General features: G+C 38.4%; 1 protein-coding gene across 4 annotated transcripts in view; it reads left to right on the top strand.

Annotated features, from left to right (window-relative positions):
• Positions 1 to 1,020: 1,020 nt before the first annotated feature.
• Positions 1,021 to 27,428, top strand: part of sdk2b (sidekick cell adhesion molecule 2b) — a 234,317-nt gene continuing 207,909 nt past the window's right edge. For all 4 annotated transcript variants that reach the window (XM_057825360.1, XM_057825359.1, XM_057825356.1 and 1 more), the window contains exon 1: positions 1,021 to 5,849. In XM_057825360.1, coding sequence (XP_057681343.1) covers positions 5,660 to 5,849 — 190 coding nt within the window. In that variant the 5' untranslated portion in view covers positions 1,021 to 5,659. The remainder of the gene's footprint in view (positions 5,850 to 27,428) is intronic.

Below are 27,428 nucleotides of genomic sequence, written 5' to 3'. Positions count from 1 at the left end.
CTCTATGCTGGATCAGTTGGAAGAAAGACCAGGACTCACTGCGGCTCTCGAGGACTGGTTTGCCCACCCCTCCTCTAAGGGGTGTACTCACTTTTGTTGCCAGGGGTTTTGATATTAATCGCTATATTTGGAGTTATTTTGACGGGAAAATAAATGAACTCTGTTATATAAGCTGCACACAAACTACTTTTCATTGTGTCAAAGTGTCATTTTGTCAGTGTCGTCCCATGAAAAGATATACTTAAATATCTGCAGAAATGTGAGGGGTGTACTCACTTTTGTGATACACTGTAGTATCGTATCATTTCAAACCAAGATTTTAAACCATGTTTAGGGTTTCAGAAGGGTTCAACAAGGTTTCAGGTTTCAAAATACAGTTTCAGTTAAAGGTTAGAGTGTTTAAGGTTTATCATGTTGGCTTTTAAAACCTGGAAATAGGTTTCAAGCATGGGTATTACGGTATGTTGGTCGCATCATACTTGTTGGATGTCTTCGTTCACTCTCGGGTGATTAGCGGGAGACCAGCTGTTTGGTCCCCTTCTGCAAACGCTAATTGCTACACATTCCATTCGCTAATTAGTCGACACTTTATTGTTTATCTGGCTTATTAGAACATAATGGTAACGTGTTTTTCTAATAGCGCTCAGCACGGCGAGTTCCCTCTCACCGTTTGTATAAGGAGTGTGCTGTAATGGAAATGCTGGTGCGCTGTAATTGGGTCTCTATTTTTTCCAGGGTCCCCAGCCACCAATGAACGTACTCCAAATTACCTTCACAAGTGCTTCTCCTCTCTGGTTTAGCAGTAGAAATACATATCGGGCATCATTGCGGCTCAGCACTTTCCTCTGAAAAATGTCTTTTTCATTTATACAGTACGCATATATATATATATATATATATATATATATATATATATATATATATACTGTATATACATATATTCTTTTTCACATGACGCATATGAGCAAAGAACTATCAGAGGCGAGGCGAGGCAAGAACGTTGCGAGCACAAAGGAAACGGAAACGCTTTGTTCAAGCTCACATGTGAGCCTTGAATGGCAAAGGCCAAGCAGCTTGTGGGTTCTTTTCTTTCTGAAGGAACTTAGCCCTTCATCTCACGCTCACCCTGCTTGGTAAAGGCCATTGTGCCCTTTACCGTACAATGGCTGTGCTCGGTCTCTCCGAGACGTTATATTCAGGAACTCTGAGCCACATCGTGAAAAAGGAATGGTACGCTGACTGAATGAGAGGCTTGGTTTCATTATTTCTGGTCTGGTTTGAGCCTAACTGTCATGTCATTTTAGGGATTAAAATATTTGTTGGCAAGAGTTTATGGTAAGACATGTTTTCCTCATAAACAAAGATCAGGAGTAAGCCTAGGATCATAAGGTCTTAGTAGGCTTTCTTAAGGCGGTTTCACACTAGCGGCAGGCCTGTGTGAAAGGCGACAGGATGATGTAGATGCTGTCAAGAAGTGAAAGTGGGTGGACGCCAGTAACCATATTTAGTCCTAACCACCAATGCATTTATTCTTTATTGTTGCACAAGAAAACAGCGACTTTTTCTATTTCAAGGAGTAAGGGGCATTATGACAGCTGTGGAAAGAGTTTTACTAATTTCAGTAAAATGGTGAAAGTTTTTTTTTTTTGTTATTCGTGAACTACTGTACATTCCCACACAAACGCACATCGAGGTAACATTTAGCATAGGAAGCAGAGGCGTGAGAATCCCATAGCTCGCAAAACTTTTTAAAGAAGGGTTAGGGTTAGAAAACATTTGAAACATTTGACAGTACTGCACGCTGTAAGTGAAAAGTTAATTAGAAAATAAGGGGCAGTTTACATGGCGACTCTGCGACACAAAGACGCAATGACTGAGTAGCGGAATGGCCTCGCGTGCATATGGTCTCGGCGAAGACGGAAGGCGAAGACAAAAAATTCTGAATCCTGCCTCCAAAGTGGAATCGATTGCAGGGGATTGAGGGGTGTTTGCTCGGCATGCATATCAAAGGCTCCCGTGGTGCGAGACCGCACTGATAATGTCAGCACTTGTACACGTCACAATGGGCGTGCGCAGCGGTGCTACTAAAAATTTAAAACAGCAAATATGGCGGAATGTCGGCTTTAATTTACTGTTTTAATAATATTTTTAAATTAAATATGTTGAATGTTTCCATTTTCATGCCTTTTTGGACAAAACAAAAATGCCATTGCTTCGAGTGGATGGGCATTTTTTTCCGGCTTGAGAAGCTTGGTGGGGTCAAAGTGCATCATTCGCTGTCACCTTGTAAATCTGCACTGTCCCCAACAGGGCTTGGCATGAATAATACATCGTTTTCATGCGGAATTGTGACATTGTTCAAATGGAGACGGGCCCATATAAATGCAAATTTGACATTTTTCGTATTCTCGAGAGTCACCATGCAAAAACCCCCTAAAGTTAATGGTTCAAATTAAGCCACATTATTACCAGCAACTCATGTTGCTATGCTCTGAAGAACATTTTTGGCTAGCTATCAGGAATGGCTGTCGAAAGCCACGAATAAAACATAAAAATACAGTATTTTTACTACAAGGGGTTCTTAATTTAACACGCAGCATACCAGGCTTTTTACTATTTCTTTTAAATTGACAATGCGAAAACCTTGAGTTCAAACTTACCTGGAACTGTACGATGGCATCCAAGTTGGAGTGTCCCGCCAAATGAAATGGTCTTCCTTAAAGTTTCAAAGAAGACGCGTTGGCGCATGCGCAGCATTGAGCACACACCTAATATTTTTGCTGCTAAGTTTTTACTGAAAATTAGGTAAAGAAAGTTAAATTTAACCAGTTTAATACAATTCACTTGCTTACCTAAATACTTTTAGTATCATTTATTCAATTTATATGGATTATAATTACTATCCACAAAAATATTTTTTTATTGTGCAGGTTATACAGTGACATTGACAATCATATACCGAACAATTTTGAGTCGTCAATTAACCCACTAAGCAAGCTTTTGGAATGTGGAAGGAAACCAAAGTAACTTAGAAACCTTGCACAGGCAGGCGCAAACCTATATTTGAACCCACAACTTCTGAACTGCCAGGTGGATAATTGGATTTTCAATTGAAAATGGTTTTAGTAACAAAAAAAGGCATGTTGTGCCTGTAGATCTCTAAAGTGTCACTAAACAATTATTTTTTTCAACTAAGGGTGTATATATTAGCGATGTGCCAATAAATCAATTATTAGATTAATCGAGATTCGACACGCAACAATTCGATTACGATTAAAAAATGTTTAAAAAATTTTTTAAAAATGATGATTTTACTTATACTTTACTTGTACTTTACTTATACACGTATATACTATATTACTGAATAACTTAATGACAGTCACTTCTAGTGGAACGAAATTCAAGACGCGTCTGTTGCCCGGACACTTTAAGAGATACACAAGGTGAGGATGGCGGCAGCGGAAGTTACTGAGTGAGAGATTTACTCCTGTACAAACGACTTGAAAAAAAATTTATTAATGAGACATGCAAACACCGAGAGATAGTTCATTGCTCTTTGCCTTTCAGTTGTCCAGTAATAGATTCAAGTCATGTTAATTGAAAAATGTCCTGAGTGTGTTGATAAGTCCCGTGTGCATCTCTAAGAGCTGAGTACACGAACCATCTTGTACTGTTTAGCCTTGATTATTGTTGTTTTTGAGATGTTAACAGTTAGCACCGAGCGCTAAGCTCATTAGCGAATTCTCTACGTCTATTTCTATTTGTTTGTTGATATACAAAGCTTACTCCATATGCAGAATGTGCTAAACTAGGATTAAGTACAGCGGTAACACTAAAAACATGCGACATAGTACAGAAATCTGTGAAAACAAAGTATATTGGTTAAAAGAAGTCATTTTTCTAAAGGAACTTTGTTTTTTTTTGTTCAAGAAAATGTGGAATTCATTCCACCAGTGTACATTTTATTGTATTTTTGAGAGAAATAAGTACTGCCTTTGAAACAGCTAATGTTTTTGCACTTTTTTGTGATAAAGAGCAGCTTAAGGTCAGCTTTGTGTTGTATAGGTATGTTTCCATTGTTCCTGCTGGATCATTAGGTGATTGGAAATAAAATGTAACAGACATAAATTTATTTGGCTACTCTAAATAATGAATACTGGCAAATATGCCTTGCTTAAAAGTATGAAGTACCCACAAAGTAAGAAAAAAAAATCCGAAATGTAGGTGGGAAAGATGCATCGAAAATCGAGATCACCGTTAATACCCTGTAGATAATAGTTAAATAATCGAATTGTAGCACCCTGAATCGTAATCGAATCGAATCGTGGAGTGCCTAAGATGGCACACTCCTAGCATATACAGTATATATATATATATTTTATTATATATTTTCATGAACACTGGTTTGATCCTGGAAGCTTAGGATCTTTATCAGAATACTTGGCAAAAAAACAGCATATTGAACAAAATGTCCCTCTACATTGTTTACCTTTCATCGCAAAACTGTCTACAAGAAGTCCCCCTTCATTAAGATGCAAAGAAGAGGAAACATTGATTCTTCTCAGAAACCTGATAAGACAACCCACTTGAGCACTTTGCTATTTTGACACAAGGACCTGTTTTGCAGTGTGAGGCCTTACATTTGCCAATGTTTTACTGCAGGTCCCCATAGATTGTCGGGATGAGTATTTGTGGTTCAAACAATTGCCTTCACCTCAGCTATCACCTCACATTCCCTTGGGGTCAAGGACAGGTTGTGGTTAGAAGTTTTCAATTGCATGCTTGCCTAGTTACAGTAAAAAAAAATGTAGTGTGTCTTTGGCTCTCAATCTAAAAAGTTCACCCAGCGAAGGTTCATGAATAGTCAACAAGCAGTCAGTCACTCACTGAATATTTTAGTGGACTGGGCTTGTGAAGTGAAAACTTCATTGGGTACTTCTAGGTCACTGGTAGGATCTAATCAGATTTTTCTATATGACCTAAGAAACACTAAGGTTTGCAAACTAGTTATAAACATCGCACAAAATTGAGAGGGGATAAAAGGGCATTTAAAAACAATGTTGCTTTGTGTCTTGTTCTGGTCAAATGTTCCCTTTGCATTAACAAACTACACAAGTTTTGTGACACTATGACTGAGTGGTCTGTACAAACAAAAGGCTATGTGTCACTGTCAAAGCCATTGTGGGAAAAGACAGGCTATGTTGTAAAAAGCGAGACAATTCAGAGCACGTGTGTGCGCTCAAAGACGACCCGATTGGTCTGTCAATCACTCACGTCTTGCCAGTGACACGGCAACAGGCAGCGCTGACCTTCAGCGGTGACACTAAAGACTCTCGACCTGAGGGCCACTGGATTAAGACTGGAGGTCCATAATAGATTTGCATTGTTGCCTTGACGTAAATCTGTTCCAAGACTATCTCATTTTTCACTTTTTTTTTTTTAAAATCAACACTGTGCCTTAGCCTTTTATTTTTTTAAAGCTCTAAACCAATCAATGTTGTTTTTTTGTTCGTCATCGATGACTATAAAAAAAATATTTCGTCAATGAACATTTTTTTTTCATGATGATGACGTGATGATGATGAGCTAAAAGCATGGCTTTGGAGACGGAAACATAATGAGACGGATGCCAGTTTTCGCCTGACGAGACAAGAACAAGATGAAAATTCGACAAAGAATCCGCCATAAGTTCACAATGTGTGACGTTTTCTTAGTTAGCACATATCGTAGCAGTGTTTGGTGGTGTCGCTCATGTCACGTGCTGCGTTGCCCCCGTCCCACTCACTGGCCACTGTGTCCTCTCCAGGCTCCAGCTTGCCTTTTGCAAAACTCATGTCAGGTGCTGCTTGGTAAGTTTTGTTTTCTTATCTTGGCAAGATATGTCATGTAGCTTTAGCCTTTAAATGCCTGTGCCCAGTCATCATCACACACTAAGTGTAACTCGTAGCGTTAGCATAGCGTTCGTGTTAGCATTAGCATTTAGCATGGTTAGTGTCGTCTTAAGCTCTTGGAAACCTTTTTACATATAGTTTGTGGGGTCCAGGTGAGTTGAATTAATTGTGTGTAGTATCATCACGAAGATGGTGCTGCGTCACCAGTAGGTAGATGGTGATGTAGTGTAAAGCGCTTTGAGCACCTTGAAAGGTGGAAAAGCGCTATATAACACCATTTGTAACCTCTATGTGCTCGTTTTTCAATGTTCATTCGAAATTGTTGAAAACCATGTATTTATTTATTCAGGGACTAAAAAATGTTAAGTTTACAGACGTAAATATTTTGAGTAATTGTCGCCTAAAACTAGACGAAATTTGTCTGAGTTTTCGTTGACTAAAACTAGACAAGTACGAACACATTTTGAAATGACTAAAATGTGACTAAGACTTAGTTTTTTAGACTTAATTAGACTTAATTTAGACTTAAGACTTTAATCTATGAATTTACATGCAGCACAGATAGTACCCGGGTTACGAACGAGTTCAGTTGCTAGGCTGGCGATGTAACCCGAGTTATGCTTCTGTGACAGACCTATGCCGCCAAGCAGACCTGATTTACTACCCTTGAGCGTAGCCTGACGTGCATCTCAACAATTTTCTCACTTCGCGTCATGTCAACGCGTGGAGACGTGACGCAAATGGACTCTTATCGGTCCGCTCAGCCTGCTGTTTCCGGTTAAGCGTGAAATCTCCACCATTTTCAAACATTGTTGTGCTACACACAAAAATGGACCAAGCCGACGAGAGTATCATCAAAGACATCCGCAAGTATCACAACCTCTACAATGTCTTGTCAAGACATTATAAAGATAGCCAAATGGCATAAAAAAAAAAAATAAAAAAAAACTCAGTTGGCATTATTGCGTAACCGGAAGAAAACCAAAGGAAGTCGACAAGAGTCCCCAAAAACCGTACAAACACAACGCCACACCCCTCTAGTGGCTTGGCAGTGAATTACAGAGGAACACGTTCCCTTTGCCACACAACTATCGAATGCTAATTGACGTCATCGCCATTACGCCGTCACCCCAACGCAGAAGCATAACTCAGGCTTTAGTCGGAATTAACTGTTTAAGTACCCCAAAGTACCCCCTCAACCTCAAAATAACTGTCCAAAAACATGTATTATATGTCCTATTAATAAGCTAAAGTAAAAAAATAAGATACTGCAAGGTATGTTGTGTTAAATGCTGTTATATTCAATGACTATTTGGGCTTTAAAAAAAAAAATAAAAATACTCGCTCTTTACGCGAGTCCGCCATCCGAACTAATAAAAAATAAATAAATAAAAATAAAAAATAAAAAATAAAACGGTTCGGAACTCGCAAGAGGAGTCCGTGCTGGCGGGAAGCAGCAGCAGCAGCAACATGAGAACAAGGAAGTAGGACATTTTTTAAGGACTTTCCTCGCTCACTGTATCTCAATTAGGGGTTCATCATTTGGAGTTTTATCTGATTTCGGCTACTACATGGTACTTTTTAAAACGGTTCCGGTACTTAAATGGTTCTTGAACTAATACTTCCACCTCTCCTAAAAAAAAAACTTAGTCAAAAAAACACTACCCTCTAATTTACAATACTGAATTGAATACAACTATAAGGACAATTCTTTTTTTAGCAGAAAATTTTTTACTAATGCCGCAGGTGTTTCCAATGAAGTCCTCTGAGTTTCAAGACAGTTGTCAGCTCATTTTCCTTCACCCAGAATCTCCTGTCCAGTGTTTTCTGCCTTCTTGACTGACAGCCGTATTGGGAATGACAGCCTGCTTCTTCCCACCACCTGTGAGGCAGCCATTGTCCTTCTGTCCACACACCAGCTAAACCAAGATTTGAATCTAGCAACTCCCTCACAGCCAAGACTGCCGAATGCCCTTCCATCAATTTACTGAGTATTTTTCTTCCTTTTATTTGATTTATATAAGGCAGTATGCAGTCCATCACACTGCATATATTGTCACAGCAGCCCTGAAGGAGGCCTGCCAATCTGCCGCCACAACTCGATTGAAATTCCCACAAGGCCGTCATACAGGTGACTTATTTAACGAGCCTACTGCGAGGACAACAGGTAGAAGAAAAACAAAAATAAAAACAAATGCCACAGTATTTTTATCTCACGTGTCTGGCTGAGAAGAAAATGAGGTTTGCCTTTTGTAATAGATGTTTTTGCTACCCGCGCAATTGGGGGAATAATGCGTGGAAATTTAATTTAAATTTGATTAACATCAATTATGATGCAAATATATATACCTGTAAATTTGAAAAATTAAAAGTATGATTGCCACCAAGTTCCTCTCGTGTCATATCGTTAAATATACTTCTCATGTTGTCGATTTGTCTAGAGTAATAAAAGTTTGTCTCGCTTTTTTAAAATAGCAACGAGTTTTTGGAAAAGGGTCTAAACATAGCAACCAATTTGCAAAGGGGCCGTTTACATGGTGACACTCCGAGAATACGACACATTTCATGTTTACATCTACATGGTTCCGTCTTGGTTCCGTCTCCATTTGAACGATGTCGCAATTCCGCATGAAAATGATGTAGTAATTCATGCCAGGCCCTAGGGGGCAGCGTAGTTTACAAGGCGACAGACACAAAAACGTGAACATAAAGTATATTTAACCCCTTCCAACCTGCATTTTTTCCTCAACTCAAACACCAGGACAAAGTGCAGATTTTTGGTCGGTGATATTTTATGCTTATATTGGTTATGTTTAATGTTAATGTTAATGTGTTTTTGAAAAGAAATGAGCAAGTTGAAGTTGTGTTTTATCGCAGCCATTTTCAAAAAGCCAAAAATAGCAAAGGGGGCATGCTAAACCTCATGATTTGAATTTGACGGGTAAAGGTTCGTCCAATCATCTCCCAGAAGTGGCAAGAGCAACTAAATTCAGTGTATTTAATGGTTTAGAGACACAAAGGTGTCATGTCCTCAAGCAGCATGCTCAGGTCTGAAAGGGTTAAATGGCAAAAACTATAAAATTACTAAATTAAAGCCGATGTTCCACCATGTTTACCATTTTAAATGTTTCCTACAGTGGTATGAAAAAGTATCTGAACCTTTTGGAATTTCTCATATTTCTGCATAAAATCACCATGAAATGTGATCTTATCTTTGTCAAAATCACACAGATGAAGAAACAGTGTGGCATTAACTAAAACCACCGAAAAATTTATAGGTTTTCATATTTTGATGAGGATAGTATGCAAACAATGACAGAAGGGGGAAAATGAATAACTGAACCATCACATTAAATATTTTGAGGCCCCCACTTTGGCAGCAATACTTTCAACCAGACATTTCCTGTTGCTGCAGATCAGTCTGGCACATCGATCAGGACTAATTTTGGCCCATTCTTCTCTACAAAACCGCTGTAGTTCAGTCAGATTCCTTGGATGGCTGACATGAATCGCTGTCTTTAGGTCATGTTACATCATCTCAATGGGGTTCAAGTCTGGACTTTGACTTGGCCACTCCAGAACGTGTATTTTGTTCTTCTGAAACTATTCCGAAGTTGATTTACTTCTGTGTTTTGGATGATTGTCTTGTTGCAGCGTCCATCCTCTTTTTAGCTTCAACTGTCTGATAGACGGCTTCAGGTTTTCCTGCAAAATATCCTGATGAACCTTTGGATTCATTCTTCTATTAATGACTGCAAGTTGTCCAGGCCCTGAGGTAGCAAAACAGCCCCAAATCATGACGCTCCCTCCACCATGCTTCACGGTGAGGATGAGGTGTTGATGTTGGTTTTTCCTCCACACTTGACGTTGTGTGTTAATCCCAAACAATTCAACTGGGGTTTCATCAGTCCACAAAATATTTTGCCAAAACTTCTGTGGAGTGTCCAAGTGACATTTTGCAAACATTAAACAAGCAATGTTTTTTTTAGGCAGCAGTGGCTTCCTATATGGAGTCCTCCCATGAACATCATTCTTGGCCATAGTTTTAAATATAGTTGATGTGTGCACAGAAATATTGGACTTTGCCAGTGATTTCTATAAGTTTTTAGCAGACACTCTGGGGATCTTTTTTTACCTCTATGATTATTCTGCGCTGAACTCTTGGCATCATCTTTGGTGGATGGCCACTCCTTGGGAGAGAAGCAACAGTGCCAGGCTCCCTCCATTTGTAGACAACTTCTCGCACTGTCAATTGATGAACATCCAGACTTTTAGATATGGTTTTGTATCCTTTCCCAGCTTTAAGTCTCCTTAGGCAGAGGGTTCACTTAGTTATTTTCCCCCCTTGGCCATTGTTTGCATGCTATCCTCATTGTAATATGAAAACCTATAAATATTTGGTTTTAGTTAAAGCAGACAGTTTTTTTAATCTGTGTGATTTTGACAAAGATCAAATCACATTTGGTGGTAATTTTATGCAGAAATGTGAGAAATTCCAAAAGGTTCAGATTCGTTTTCATACCACTGGTATCAGCAAGTGAATATTCCCAAAGTGACATGTGCGAGTGCTGACGTCATTGGAGCTAGAGCATTCCATACATATGGTTGCTGAGCAATACCCGCAATCGAATTGTCAGCTTTGGATGCCAGAATCAAAAGTTTGCATCTTCGCTTTTCGTTTTCACCATCACCAGGCCATTCCGCAACACAATCGTTGCGTCTTGGTGTCCCAGTGTCATCATGTAAACAGCCCCTAAGTTTGTGGCAGTAACTGCTGTTTCAAAAAAGCAACAGCTATTTGTTTCAGAGCCATATTTGTTATGGTAAATAGTCCATGTCGGTGTGATTAATTCACTAACTATAAAAACCTATACAGGTTTTTATTGGTTTTATTTTTTTAATTAACTATGCTGTCAAAATAAACCATATTAATTTCTCAATACTCTGGTGAGCGCTCAGCCCTAATTCAGATTTTCAACAACAAAAAAATCCCAAATCTATGACAAAACATCAAACTATGCAAACGGCCGACTACCTGTGTGTTTCGTGCCAACTGTTTATTGATTTTAGTGGGATGCTTTGGAAGAGCGTAAGAGCCAACTAATTAGCTTTCCAAGCAGCAAGCACAGCCTCATCCATCGGTTTTATTTAGACGTGTCCTTCATTAGGCGGGCTACAGGGGGGATGCGGCCACAAACTATCCACAATAGGGAATGGGGTCCTGCTGATTGTAGCAAAGACAGCCTTGAGATTCATGCTGCTATGCTAAGATTACATGCTGCGTGTACAACTATAACGTAATCACTAGGAACAAACTGAACACACAACTGAATGAAATGAGACATTTACACATTTATGAAAATAGACTCCCTGTGGTGTCCCAGCTTTCATGCAGAGAATGTGAAAAGACGTTATCAATGAAGAGCAAAATGTTTGTATTGAGCTTGCCGTTTAACTTTGAATCCAACTTGACAGGGCTTTGATCGGCTTCAACATCTTCGTTTGCTCTGTAGCATTGGCAATGAACATTTCTTTTATTTTTGAAGCTCTAGTCCAGGGGTTTTCAACCCAGTCCTCAAGGCACACCCTGTGGGTCCTGGTTTTTGTTCCAGCCGATCCAGCAGAGACAGTTGAACCAATGAGGCTTCTGCTAAAACAAGCCACACCTGACTGCAATCAACTGATTGCACTTGTAAAACACCAGATTGGGGAAAAAGTGTTGTCATCTTGTTTGGTAAGAATGAAATCCTGCACCCACAGTGTGCCTTAGTGGAATAGGTTGGGAACCCCTGCTCTAGTCAATGAAAGAAAATGTTTTGGAAAGACACGAAGCATTATACAAGATAGGGGGGAATCATTCTAACAAAGAACCAACCCTAAGAGATCGACCGCTCCTGCTGGCAAGGTGTCTCTCATAGCGAGCTCCTTAAAGGGATCCATGGATTGAGGGACTTTTTGTTTTTTATTATGAGTTAAAATATTTTGACATTAAAACCCCTCTTGATGTTTTGTGTTTATTCAATTTGTAAAATTAGTTTAACGAGTAGGTCGCCATTGCTGTTGACGTCGAATGGGGGTGACGTCACTTGATTACGCTGCCGGGCTTCCAGAGTAATGCTTTAGCGACTTAAACATGTCATCTGTTCAACGCTTTCAATTTAAACCCAAGAGGAACATCAATGAGCATGACAGCACTGTCGATATTTCACAAAACGTGCAGCAAAAGCAAAATGAAAAGGAAAGACGGGATGAGACGAGACTTGAGTACGACAAAACGGCGTTCTGCCAAAATGTGCTACACCGGCGAAACGTCTACAAGAAGCGAATTTGACACCCAAAGTTTTACCGTGTGCTTTCAGCTTGTTTTGTTTAGATGCATACAGACGGAACATACTAAAAATGCCTTAGGAAAATACTTAAACGTAGTAATATCACATAAGGGTGGTTTAAATATGCTACGTGATTAATGTGGTCAACAGACCAACAATCTGCTTTAAGGTTACCACAAGACTCAATAAAAACACAACAAAGTTCTCTCCGATTTAACCGATGTGCGCATGTGTTGGACATCTCGCCGCGTAGAAGTAATGGCAGAAGACTTGTAGTGTTCGTCTTGTGAGTGACAAACTACATCATCACCATTGCGTGGGCAAAACATGGTGCCCTCCGTAGGTCAAAACAAGGACTAAATATTATATATTTTTAAATCAATGGCAATATTATATGTGTTTCTAATACCGTATTTTAGTAAAAGAGAACAGTGGTGGCTTATTGGAGCCTACAAGTCTTTCAGTCTGAGGTTCGCTTAAAAAAAAACAGACACAAAAATATTAAAATCTCGCAAGTGGTCACCTTTATTTTAGACTTGCCGACAGTATATATTTTAAAAACATGGGCAAAGATTACCTTATTGGCCCGAATTTAAGACAGCCCTGATTATAAGACGACCCCCTTTTTCAAGACCCAAATTTGAAAAAAGACTTTTTGAACACTAAATTAATGTTTATACAGAAAATAATTACAGTACATCTGAAACAAATGATTATAACAATATATTTGAGAGAAAAAGCATGTTATCTTGCATCATTCAAATCTTAATATCTGAACATTTAAATATGTAAACTAAAGTGCAATCACATTCGTAAAAAAATGGTTTTTGAAATGTAAATAAACCAATCTATTGTGATAGAACAACAAAATTGCAATAACTGCATTAACCATCAAAGTGAGGTCTAACTGTAACTGTAGTCTTGAAACAAATCTGAATAAGGAAAAACATTGCAATAAAATAATGCAAACTGGTTAACTTTGAGAGTAGCTGAGATCTGTCATGACAAAACATTACTCCTCAAGTTCAGCATTCGCTTCAATTATATCTGGCGCCATCTAGCGTCGTGGATGAGTATAATGTCTAGACCCCGTATATAAGACGACTCCCACTTTTTCAGTCTTATTTCAATGCAAAAAACACCAATAGGGTACTTTAAAATCCGCTATATAGCAGGCAGAGGTGGGTCGTAGCATGTTACATTTACCCATACTTTTTAATTTTACTTGAGTAGACTGATGAAGTTACTCCACTACTTTGGGCCACACTAGTCCTTACATGTTTTCCTCTTTTGTAACATATTAGGTTTTACTTAGATTTTTTTTTTTTTTTTTTTGCCAGATACACCAACAGTGGTGCTACCAGTTTCACCAATGAGACATTGCAACAATAATCACATGACTCCATTATACCAATCAGACTCAAGCTTGCCTTTCAATGATCACTCTGGCCTCTTCAATCACATATGGTCTTTAAAGTGCGGTAAAAAAGGAAATATTTGAGATAGAGCGCAACATCGAAAATTCGGATTTTAACCTCTCTCCCAGTTTTTATTTGGCACCGACTGACCACAGAAAACCAGAGATATGGATATGATCCTTTTAGTGTAATAAAAGTAGAGGGCACTCATGCTCTTTGGACGTACAGGTAGTCCCTGGGTTACGAACAACGTCCGTTCCTACACTAGTGACGTAACCTGAATTTCCGCGTAAGTCAGAATTAACCCTTTAAATACCCCCCAAACACCCCCTTAATCACCAAATAACTAGCCAAAAACATATTTCATCGTTCTGTCTTCGCCAAGATGTTGGCGCTAAGTCCTACCTAGATAGCAAGCTGAGCTCCGAAATGAAGATGTCAAAAGTCCGTGTGGTTTGCTTACTTTATTCAAGCTGCTCATGACATCAACACTTGCAGAATGAAACTGAAATAAAAACAACAGCAATTCAAAATTTGATTTTATAACTAGCTGCTGATACAGCAATAAGAATCCACACAAACAATTAGCATGTATAAGTTAGCGTTCGCACATCATCAAAAACAATCACATCAACTCGCCTCAAGTATTTGACCAAATTAAAAACACAGAATAAACAATGGAAAAGGTGTTATATACAGGTGTTGCCTCTGTAGATGCTTCTCAAGTAACAAATGTGTTCGCAGGCTTTCAGCTCATTCCCCTATCTCACGAGGCTACATGACTTCTTCGTGGATACAAATGGGTCTTCCTTGTGTGTGCACGTGCGCTCTTCTTCGTGTGCGCAAATACATTTATCGTGTGTACAAGTGGTCTTCTTTGTGTGCACAAATACATTCTTTGTGTGTACATGCACGCTTACTTGCGTGCAGAAGTACTACCTGCTCTACGCTTCTCGCGCCAAAATAAAATAATGCATCATAAATTAAAAGTCAAGATGATTTAAAAAAAAAAATATTTTTTTTTTAAATAATAAAAAAAAAAAAAACAGCTGGAGACTCCCAACGTTGTAAAGTCGAAATCACGTGAGTCGGGTAGGTCGTAATGCGAGGACTACATTTTTGCTGCTTTATTTCTGTATTTTTTTTCTCTCGCCAGAATGTAATGATTTTTTTTTTTGTATTTGTTTGGCTTAATGTGGATATGTAGTAGTTAATAGTCTTCCTCTTCTTCAAAGTATAATAATAACAGTTCATATAGATAACTCTGCTGAGAAAAAAATACCATTGTTAAAACAATCAAACACCGTAAGCAGTCACTCACAATGGCACTCATTACTTGAGTATTCTTTTTACCAAATACTTTTTTTTACATGTACTCGAGTACATTTTTTGGATGACTACTTTACTTGAGTAATATTATTTTGAACCCACCTCTGATAGCTGGGCATGACTGTATTACAAAAAAGCAAAACTGTTTCTTGTCAACACATTTGTAAACATGGCGACTTAATTATTTTGGTCTGTGTTCAGTGTAGAGTAGTAGCAGAGAGGCTAACCTCATTCTCTAGCGTTCATCACTTTCTGACCTACACTAATCATTAACAGTAATTTGCACTAGTATATTTTCCAAATTTCTCTTTTGCATCTTTAGCAGTCTCGCTTGTTTTTCTCCAAGTTTTGAAAAGGCTAAGGGTATTTATTTAGTTTTAATTCACTTTATGTTTTTCTTTCCTTTACCATTTTTTTTAACTGTAATGAAGACTGCAAGTGAGCACAGCCAATGTTTGACATCCTTAATGGAATCCCAATGATGGGATTCCAATGTTTGTGACTTGTTTGGGTTGCGTCTGAGCAGCGTGATGAAACAAACCCGCCGTTAATTATCTCCTCATTGCGATTTAAACGCTTGTTTTTGGGCTTAAAATGAGCTGTGATGGAGGAATAATCAACACTATTGCTCCACTGTGGCATTGCATATCAATGCTCATTAGTTTGGGGGATTTTTTTTTTTTTTTTTTTTTTTTTTAATGATTGCAACTACTTAGGCAGTTGTTTACCCTACTGCAAGATTGCATGGTGCTCGTCAGAACAGATTCCTACTTATTTAGAGGTTATTTAAACCAATGGAAAAGAGATTAAAGTGAAGTAAGATTGGTTGGTAAATGCTCTGTCAAGACCGGCGGGCGCAACTTTTTCTCACTTGTTTATTTTCCATTGCGTCAGAACAAGACTACTTGCAGAGGTGGGTACTAACCCGTTACATGTACTTCGTTACATTTACTTGAGTAACTTTCTTCTAAGATTAGTTTTACTAAGCCATATCTTTTATTTTTACTTGAGTAGATTTGTGAAGAAAAAACGCTTCTCTTAAACCGCCACTTTAGGTTACACAAGAGTCGTGACATTTTTCCTCTTTATTCTACATATTAGATGTATTGTTATTTATTTTTTTGCCAGCGATGCCAACAGTAGCACTACTAATTTAACCAATGAGATGTCATAACAATAATCACATGACTACATTACACCATTCAGATACAAGCTTGCCTGTGCTCACACCAGCCTGTTCAATCACGTGGCGGCTTTAAAGCACTGTTAAAAATGAAAAATTTGACATAGAGAGCTGCCCTCAACATGACTCGAAAGTGTGGATTTAAAGCTCCCCCCGTTTTTATTTGGCACTGATTGACCACCATTGAGATATGATACTTTTAATTTCATAACAGTAACTATAAAAGAACTACAGTATTCACTATTCAAACTACAATTTTTTTTTTTTTTTTTTTTGGGGGGGGGGGGAATAGACATAATATGTTGATAGGACAAAGGGTGCGGGGCCGATTAATAGGGGGCCTATCTTCGTCAAAGCTGACCGAGTGGAAACACAGACAAAGAGCTTTTTTATTTTGAAAATTCTTGTGAATAAATGCATAAATCCCTGAATTCTTTATAGATATGGACGTAAAACATTCTCGATTCTTGGTTATAAGGAAAAAAAACGGGCAGTTAACATTTATTTTACATAAATATGTTGAATGTGCTGCTAGTCTTTAAGCCACTGTGGCGCGCCGCCTTATCTCGACAGAGCTTTTTACGTTGAAATTTTTTGCGGATAAATGTGTAAATCTCTGAATTCTTTATAGATTTGGATGTAAATAAGCAATGGGGCGCATAGGGTCGGTCACCAACGGGCATACACTCAAGGGATTCACACTATTACTGGGTTCTAGATCACAGAGCTGATTTGTGTACACTCTACCCCTTTCAGTCGCTTAACTTATAGACTCCACCACCCCAGTCCCCCTCTTTCCCTGGTCAACAGGCCCACATCTAGCTGACGATAGCAGCAACATATTAGTAGTTAATGTAGACGTTCAATGTATTTCTTTTTGTTGTTTGTTTATGTTTCTTTTCTTTCTTCTCTTGTGTTTCTTTTCTTCTGTTCCCCCATTACCCCTTCCTGTTCGTTGCTTTGTCATAAAAAACGACGTATGTTGAATGGTCACAATGGGAGTATGTCATATTGTCAATGTGAAACATTAAAACTATTCAGACCAACCGGGCACTTAGACTTCCATTCTCTGTGTCAAACAGCTGAACAGGACAGGTGTAAGGGGGGGGGAAAAAAAAAAAATTGTGAATAAATGCATAAATCCCTGAATTCTGTATAGATATGGACGTAAAACAGTCTCGATTCTTGGTTAAAAGCAAAAAACAGGCAGTTAGCATTTATTTTATGTAAATATTGTGAACTAAGCAAAAAAACGGTCATTTAGCATTTATTTTACGTAAAAATAACTAATTATTATGCCAGTGTCGTAGCGGTTCATTTCTCCCATTGATTTTGTTCACAACGATTCAAAAAGCATGCATGGTACGAAAAATACCTCGAACAAATCACTCTTGAGACAATCCATGTTTCTATGCGGTACAGGTTTCGTAGTTTTTCAACCTAAATCCAGCGTTGGATCGCTGCATGTGTTGAATAACTGCGACTGACTTCGAATAACTGAAGCGCAGTGTAGGACGGCTCTCGACTTGAAGGCGTGGCGCAGTGTCTGTGGAGTGTGTCCCATCAATATAAATATGAAGTCTATGTGTGGGATTTGGCAACAACAGTTTATATAGATAAGTTTGTGCAGAGAGAAAAAAATACTGTTGTTTAATTAAAAAAAAAAAAAAAAAATCAAACAAAAATAAGCAGTTACTCACAATGTTACACATTACTTGAGTATTCTTTTCACTGGATACCTTTTTACTTGTACTTGAGTACATATTTTGAATGATTACTTTTACTTGGGCAATATTATTTTGAAGTCACGCTACTCTTACTTGAGTATAATTTTTGGCTACTCTACCCAACGTTGACTCCTAGTTTGCTGCTGAAAAGTCAGCAATATACTAGTACAACTTCCTTGTCTTGAGATGTTGGAGTTACAACTTGGAGCCAGACCCTTATTGACTTTGGATGAAGTTATGCTATTGTTCTCCTGGAAAATTTGAATTCAACCACCAAAGCTAGATTACATAGTTATCTGGATAAACTCTCAAAAAGCTGTGCCTGAAATAACAGGAAGGCTGCCAGCGTGCATTTAAGTGGCCATTTAAGCCAATTTCTGGAGTCTTTTAAAGAACTTGTTGAAATGATTTTTTTTTTTGTAAGAGACAAAGAGGGGGTTGCTAAATTGAGACTTTTCCAAAATGTTCAGTTTAGGTTTCCTCGTTTTCTTACATTGTGTGTGTCTCTGTCGCAGTAAATCCACAGTTGTCATTGTGATGCTTTCATTGAAAGATTTGTTGTTGATCCAACGCTCCCGGGCTTCGTTGTGTCCCACAATGGAAGATTTCTAAGGAAAAAAATACAACGGCTTATCATGCTCAATATGCTGCGCTCGCCACTCAATCACTGAGGAGTTGTTTTACTTTTTTTTTTTTTTTCATCCGCCTTTATGGGTCGTTTGGGAAATTAAATGAGCTTGAACACTGAATCATATAAGAAAAAGAAAAAAAAGACAATTACGGCAAAATGAATGGTGCATTGAGTGGTTTATTTTGCTATACAATCACTTTTATTTTCTTTCACTTTTCGTCATCTCTTTTATGGCCTTGGCTGTGACTGTGTGAATGCTCTCAAGTGCGTGTGCGCGTGTGCGGCTGTGCATGAAAAAGGTGAGGTTGTATCATGCCATTGCTAAAGGTTAGCTCACAGATTTACACAACGTCTTTCAGAGTTTATTTATTTTTTTAACATTTGAGCTGCTTCGATTGAATGTCTCTACAAGGCACTGAAATGTAACCTGGGATTTCTTTTATAACATTCAGAATTCAGACGAGTGTGGTTTACATTGATTTTCACTTATTTTCCTTTTATAACCCCATTCAACCTTAGCACCAACCTGGAACAAGTAAAAACTCCACCCCATTTTATAGATTCATAAGAATCTGTTTTTAATGACTTTTTAATGATTTCAAGCAAACAGCTAGGATGCTAACAAATGGTTAGGTAATAATCAGAGTGTGTATGTATGTCAAAGATTGATTATGGATTTGCCTCTATGCTTTCTAAAAAGGGTATGACAATACATTGATATAGTGATGAATAGAATAGAAAGCCTGTATTGTCATTATACAGAGTACAACGAGATTTAACGCTTTGCCTAACATATACCACACGAAACAAAAGTACAATAAGGCTAATATAAAAACACAGGTTACAGGGAACCCAGATTGGGAATACAATAAACTAGCAGCATGGCCTTGCGTTGCTCGGGTTTGTGTTGTGTAACGTGAATGCAATACAACCGAATGACAGACAAAACATCCTTCGAGATGGAGCTATAACATAGTAATAGTAAAAGGGCACCGTGAAAGGGTTCATGTGGAATCGCTTATTTCCATCGCTCTGTACACTATTGTGGCAAGCGACATAAAGAAGAATGAGTTTTTATGTTTAACACTTGCTGCTCTTGTGGTCTATCCACCGCACGATCCCAAGAGACAGCACCTTTATTGAACAGAAAACACCATGTCATAACAACGGCAACCACAACTCTTAGTCATGGTTGCCACAACTACCCATGAATCATTGCGGGCGTAACACATAATAAGTAACAGTCGCTACAGTATAAATATCCAGCTGAAATTAATCCCTCAGTATTATTGCCGAATTTTTTTTTCAATGCAGCGTCTTGTGGAGTACTCAAAGCCATGACCTATCATCATGGTCATAGATTTCTTCTTCTGTTACATTGTCGTGTTGTTCGTATTAGTGATGTGTCGGTCGCGAACGAGCCGGTAGAAGGAGTCGGCTCTTTGAAGTGGACGATGAGAGCCGGCACCCTCCCTCGAGAGCCGGTTCGGTCATTTTTCCTCCCCCCTCTCTCTCTCTCTTGCACGCGCTGTCTCTCCCTCTCTATGTTGCTCTCTCTTTTCACGTGTCTGAAACGAGGTTTGGCAGTGACTCAGCTGCCGTGCTCAGAGAGGGAGACAGGAAGAGAGAGGGGAGGGGCGAGAGGCTTGGTACTAGGTACTGCACGGTGTGCACGCTGAGCACATGCTCCGTCGCGTCTGCAAAGCCACAGACAGACACAGGAGGAGGAAAGGACGACACACAAACGCGGTTTGTAGGCCTTCAAGATGAGCCGAAAATGCAGTAACATTTGGAGACATTTTAATTGGTTAAAGTCAGATGACAATAGGGCAGAATGCCGTGTCTGCAAACTTAACCCCTTATAGACTAATGTATCACATTTGATACACTTAGAATTTCATTATTTTGAGACTGTAATTTAGAATTTTTTTTTTTTTTTTCTTTTTTTTAAATGATGGATGCAAGTCAAAGCATGCATCTGCAGGTTCCATGAGAAAAAAAATCTGGATTTAGCTAAAAGACTGGACAAATAATTACTGAAAGAAGGAGCCAGATCAGCCCGTCCAAGTTGAAGTATTTAGTTTTCTTGAATGCAAATTTACAATAGAGCAAGGAGTAGCTTATGTTTGTTAAAATAAAGGAAGGAGTAGCTTATGTTTGTTTTGTTTGCTGCTGATGCTGCAGTTACAGCTCACTATTTTTGTTATGATGCAGCATGTTTGATTGTTGTTGGTTGAAGTTTAATTTTGTTGCTTGTTTATTGTTTGGAGCTTTTTTAATGTTCAATAAAATATGTAAAAAACATTTTTTTTGCTTGATAATTGTTGCTATTTGCAGTCAGTAGAGTGCAATATTTAGTTCACCAAGTCGTTTATCAAAATATATGCTAAATTTGTCATAAATTTTTAAAAGAAAAGCTAAAGTTAGTTAGCCGTTTGAGAGCCAAAAAGAGCCGGCTCTTTTCAATGAGCCGATCCAAATGAACCGGATAACCGAAAAGATCCGAAAATCCCATCACTAGTTTGTATTCTGTTGACATTTTTTACTCCCCTTATAGTATGGGAGAATATTGGCTAACTCTGGTCGCAAGCTGCTCAAATAAGGCTGCAACAACTTTAATAAATTAGTTGCCAACAAATTTGATCAACGATTTTTGCCAGCAGCTATGAGCAATACCATTTGGGTCATTGTTTGTGTGTAATGTGAGCTGCGAGCGTGCACGCCAATGATTTGAGCAAAAGGGAGAGCGTTCACTGCGACACTCAGGTTGGGTTGCCGAATCAATATTATTACTAAGTCTTGATAGTTAGATTGTTTTTTTGTGTTGTTAGATCCAGCGTGCCTCTATCAGAGGTGAGTAAATGAAGCCAATTGTATTTTTTGTATTCTTTGCTGATGAGACGTTACTACTTAGCACGGAGCGCTAAGCTAGTTAGCATTTATGTCAATCAGTATCTTAATTGTCTGTTTGTATTGTGTTTTGGAGAATTATTATTAGCAGTTGAGTTATTGTTAAATAGTAAAGTCATTTTTTTTTATGAAGAAACCACATTCATATAACAGTCTCCTTTCAACACACTCCCATTCAAACTGTAAATTGTCTTACAAGAGAGTGTGTTTTGAAATTGGATTTGGATTGTATTTATGAACAACTTTTTCATTACAGTCGACCTCCGCCTTATTAAATTTTGTTATTTAGTATAAATGAGTCATTTACACAATTAATATCCGCGCTTTTCCCACAAGAAATAAAAAGTCAATTAGCAGCATTTTTTTTTTTAAATCTGAATGAACAGGACTTTTGTCTGATTTGTGTACTGAGAAATTATTTTTATATTTTATACACAGAACCATTATTCAAAACTTTTTTATTAAAAAAGTTTTATGTACAGTACTTAACAGTATGGTTGTTGACTACAGTTACTGTAAGTCAGGAATCTGTAATATATTTTTTTTTATTCAATCTTTTTTTTTATTTTAAGGAAATAGTCATCCATTTTGCCTTTATTGTTACTTACAACATGCCTAAAACAACCACAAGTTAAATTGTGAGGGTAATTGAAAAAAGTGACATATTAATTATATAATCATTTAATCGATTAATCATCCGAATAATCTATTATAAAAATGATCGTTAGTTGCAGCCCTATGCTCAAAGTATAAATCCTTCGCCAGTCTCATTACTTAAAGGTTAAAGTTAAAAAGTGTGTGTGCAAAATTGCCTTTTACCCTTATTTTGAGGGGAAAAAAATGCTAATTGCGTATATTCTACCTGCAGTGTAGTGCTAATGGCCGCCAACTATTGAACCTGTTACTTAAGATACAAGCAAAGTTGGTTTATATGGTACGAGCCTTCTGGCAGGAGCAGAAACCCTCCCGGGAGACGAACTCACCTAGTGTGTGTGTGTGTGTGTGTGGATGTGGTAGTAATACTCCCAGTGTGTTACGTGCACACTATTTGTAAATGTGTGCATGTGTGTTGCAGGCAGGCATGTGCGTCATCAGCTGGCCTCACTGTGAAAGTCTCCATGGGATGGGTCAAACATCAGCAAAAGCATGTAAACTTTCATGCTGATGTACAACAAAAAGCATTACCCATCATGCTTTGCAACTTGTCTACTACTTTGCCTATAGCGACTATTTTGTATCCCATATAGATAGCAAAAACAGTAATGGAGGGGAAGCACATGAGGAAAAATCCTTATAGATCTGCCTGTTCTTCTTGTTGTTAACACGGCAACAGCATGTACTGTGTATGAGCATTTTTTATTTATTATTGTTTTTATGATCATTTGTTGTTGCAATAGTATTTGACTACAGGGCATAGTAGAAAATGTTCATCATTCTGCATGCTTTTAGCCAACTACTTATTACGTGCATATTTGTATGTGAAATTTGGAGCATAAAACTTGATGATGATGTGTTGTCACTGGAGGCCCATCATTTCACATGGTGGTCTGCTGCCTGTTAGTCTTTATCATTTATGCATGACTTTTCAAAAAATATATATACATAGTGTATCACAAAAGTGAATACACCCCTCGCATTTCTGCAGATATTTAAGTATATCATTTCATGGGACAACACTGACAGAATGACACTTTGACCCAATGAAAAGTAGTCTGTGTGCAGCTTATATAATAGAAATAATTTATTTCCCCCTCAAAATAACCCCTGACAGCAAAAGTAAGTACACCCCTTAGAAACTATGTACATCCCTAAATGTCCAAATTGAGTACTGCTTCTCATTTTCCCTCCAAAATATAATGTGACTCGTTACAGGAGTGCTGGTTTACAACTTGGTTTAAAATCTTGATTTGAAATATACGATACTACAGTGTATCACAAAAGTGAGTACACCCCTCGCATTTCTGCAGATATTTAAGTATATCTTTTCATGGGACAATACTGACAAAATGACACTTTGACACAATGAAAAGTAGTTTGTGTGCAGCTTATATAATAGAGTTAATTTATTTTCCCTGCAAAATAACTCGAAATATAGCCATTAATATCTAAACCCCGGGCAACAAAAGTGAGTACACCCCTTAAAAGAGGGGTGGGCAAAAGAAGCACCTGACTGCAATCAACTGATTGCACTTATAACACACCAGATTGGTGAAAAAGTGTTCTCTTGATGGGTTGCAGCAAAAACCTGCACCCACAGCGGCCCTTTGTGGAATAGTTTGCCCACCCCTGCCTTAAAAACTACGTACATCCCTAAATGTCCAAATTGAGTACTGCTTGTCATTTTCCCTCCAAAATGTCATGTGACTCGTTACAGGAGTGCTTTCAGCATTGCTGCAGAGATTGAAGATGTGCGGGGGGTAAAATTGGTGTGCATGGGTGTCACCCCAGGAGGAAGCCTCTTCTGAAGATGGTACACAAAAAAGCCCTCAAACAGTTTGCTGAAGACTGGAACCATGTCCTTTGGTCTGATGAGACGGGCGGGCTTTCTTGTGTACCGTCTTCAGAAGAGGTTTCCTCCTGGGGTAACAGCCCTGCACACCAATTTGATGTATAGTTCAGCGTATGGTCTGAGCACTAACAGGCTGACTCCCCATCTCTTCAATCTCTGCAGCAATGCTGACAGCACTCCTGTAACGAGTCACATGACATTTTGGAGGGAAAATGACAAGCAGTACTCAATTTGGACATTTAGGGATGTACGTAGTTTCTAAGGGTGCACTTACTTTTGTTACCAGGGGTTTGGATAGTAATTGCTATATTTTGAGTTAGTTTGAGGGAAAAATAAATTATTTCTATTCTATAAGCTGCACACAGACTACTTTTCATTGTGTCAAAGTGTCATTTTGTCAGTGTTGTCCAAGATATACTTAAAAATCTGCAGAAATGCGATGGGTGGAGGAAAAATTTTGAACAGGAGGGCATCTTTTGACATCTTCAAAGTAGGTTAAATCAGGTGGGTGAAAAATAGACATTTTTGAGACCTTTGAAATTTTCATTAAGTTTCTCATAATATTCTTAATATATTCAAAAAAAAAATTCAATGATGATTGAAGAATGTTATTGCAAGATACTGACAATAAAAGGCTCCCAATGCATAAAGGAAACATATATGTGAGTACATAACATTATCTGTTTATTGTATTTAGCCTTGAAGCCTAGGACCTAGGCTTAATGATTTAAGAATATTATTATATTAAGTATCTAATACATCAATAGCATCCCAAAATGAGCAATCAAAAGAGCAACAAAGGTCGAAAAGATATTGGACAGCTTGCTAGTCAGTTAGCCTGCTGTGCCCATAATTCTTACGCTAGTGTTCGACTGCAATGTATGTCTTTTTGTGGCTTTCCGGTAACTTGAGGTGAGGTGAGGTTTTCTTTGTTTGGATCGATTATTTATCATTGAAATATCAGGGAAAATGTGACAGTAACAAAAAAAATACAATTTCCGTATTTTCGGACTATAAGTCGCACCTGAGTATAAGTCGCACCAGCAATAAAATGCCCAACAAAGAGGGAAAAAAAACATATATAAGTCGCACCGGAATATAAGTCACATTTTTGGGGGAAATTTACTTGATCAAATCCAACACATAGAACAGATACTGTATGTCATCTTGAAAGGCAAATACAAATAAAAATACAATAGAGAACAACATGCTGAATAAGTGTACAGTATGACAATGTTACATGATGCATGAACAACCAAATGCGATCGTGGCTGGTATGTTAACGTAACATAGCTATTAAGAGTTATTCAGATAACTATAGCATAAGGAACATGCTTGCAAGTTTACCAAACCATTAGCGTCACTCCAAAACACCAAAATAACATGTGAACTGATATAATAATGTGTTAATAATTTCATACATAAGTCGCTCCTGAGTATAAGTCGCACCCCCAGCCAAACAATGAAAAAACTGCGACCTATAGTCCGAAAAATACGGTAAGGGAGACTAATGAGGTAGATATACGTGACCTATTTACAGTCACTATTTCATTCATTGTGATGTAATTTGTTCAAAAGTTTAAATTATGCGAGTGAATTATTTTTTTTAAGTCATTTTTTTAAACTAAATATTAGAAATCAGTTAATGATTCTGAGCTAAAAATGATAGACATTTCGAATAATGAATATTGCTTAACTTCTTTTTATGCCTGGGTTGAAACAAAAGGGGTTGGGCGGCGTCTGTAAACGGGGTCTCCAGGGTAAAACCGACAAATTTTTCAGCCTTTTTTGTGTTTTCAGGTATATTCATATTGTATATACTGTATATTATACTGTATATCTGCCATCACCTTGTACTCAAAATGTTGTTGTTTTTTAAAATTTATTTTCAAACAAGTGTAAATACGTTAAACAGATGGCAAGGCAGACCAGGCAAGATGTACTGAATTAATCACAACATTTTTATTTATTTGTGGCACGTGTCTGACAAGACAGCCTCTTCAAACATCAGAATATGTCTTTCTCGGCTGTGTTGGCTTTTTACGCGTCACCGCTCATGTAAACGGGGGCTTTTCACTTTCCCAAAGGGGAACGGTGGTCCTCCCGTGGCCCGTCGCTCCCGGACAAAGCATTCATTTTTCAGCTGCAGCCTTGGGGGCTCAGCCACACACATCCTTGGAAACAGCTACTCCACGATAACATCTAAACAGTCAGTTAACAGCTTTCTTTACTGAAGAGACTTTCTTAGCTTAACGACTGCTTCTAAGTCAGGCCACACTTTTTTCCTGCCCATTTGGAGGAAAAAACAAAAAACGTCATCCAAATAGACTTGTTACTCTCACAACAAATTCTTGATGAATTCTCACCAGAGGGCAAACATTTGTACCTGCCGCTGTTCTCGTTAATGAGCGTTAATTGACTGTGGCCTCACACAAACTCACACACACACCGCTGCCCCCGGGATGTCCTCTGGCTCAAGCGACGCCCTATATGCAAATTAGCAGCAGCATTACACACTAATTGCCGTGCTGCTGCACGGGAAAACAGCGAGTAGTCACCTATTGGACGATGTAGGCATGTTGAGTCGCAGAAATAGTTTTGGACGTTTTTTTCAGATTAGGAGGATATTCACTTTGACTGGCAAATGTTAAATGAAATGTTGTCAGTGTGTGTGTCAAATACCACTGCACCCCAGCTTCATATGCAGTGATTAATTTGTGCCAGGTCCTTCTGGAATAGGATCCGTTACTTCCTGATTTTGTCCTCACTGTGTTCCAGGACTTACTTGGGCAAATCTGGCACCTCATTGACCGGCTCTGTAATAATCGACCAGTAAACATCTTAATCACAAACCTAACAGCCGCCACTCTTGCCATTAATGTCACATATGCTACCACAACATCTACTTCCACATGAGCTACCGCTATGTCCCCCCTGCCATGTCCACCAATGCTTTAGCCTGCCACCCCTGCATCTACTGCTGCCACAACATGCAACACATGATCGTCAGCAAGTTATCCAACACCATATGCGTTGCCACAACGCCCATAGCTGCCAGCATAAGGTCAATATTACAAACATTTACCCAGTGTTGCAGTGCATACTACTTGTGCGGAGCGAGCGGGGCAAAGGTTTGTCCTAGGGTGACCAAATGTCCTCTTTTGCCTGGACATTTCCACTTTTTACATCCTGTCCGGGGCGTCCGGCAGGGTTTTATAACTCCATGAAAATGTCTGTTTTTTTGACTGACAATTTGTACAGAATACTACTGTACTAATGGGCATCTGATGTGTACTCAAAGAGCCTGCCCAGTTAACTCATTCACTCCCAGCCATTTTCACCGGTGCAACCCCTTTCGCTCCCGGCCGTTTTACAGGATTTTGACTCATTTTCCAAGGCCCTCAGAAAATTCTGTTCTATTGCTATGTAAACATGGAACCCACCAAAAGATTAGACTCTCTTCTGTCAACAGGAAAAAAAAGTTATTTTTCCATTTCTTAG

Source organism: Corythoichthys intestinalis, chromosome 21 (genome assembly GCF_030265065.1).
Source record: "Corythoichthys intestinalis isolate RoL2023-P3 chromosome 21, ASM3026506v1, whole genome shotgun sequence".
Lineage (NCBI taxonomy): Eukaryota > Metazoa > Chordata > Actinopteri > Syngnathiformes > Syngnathidae > Corythoichthys > Corythoichthys intestinalis.
Note: the sequence above shows the minus strand (reverse complement) of the source record. Positions and strands in the feature narration are given on the sequence as shown.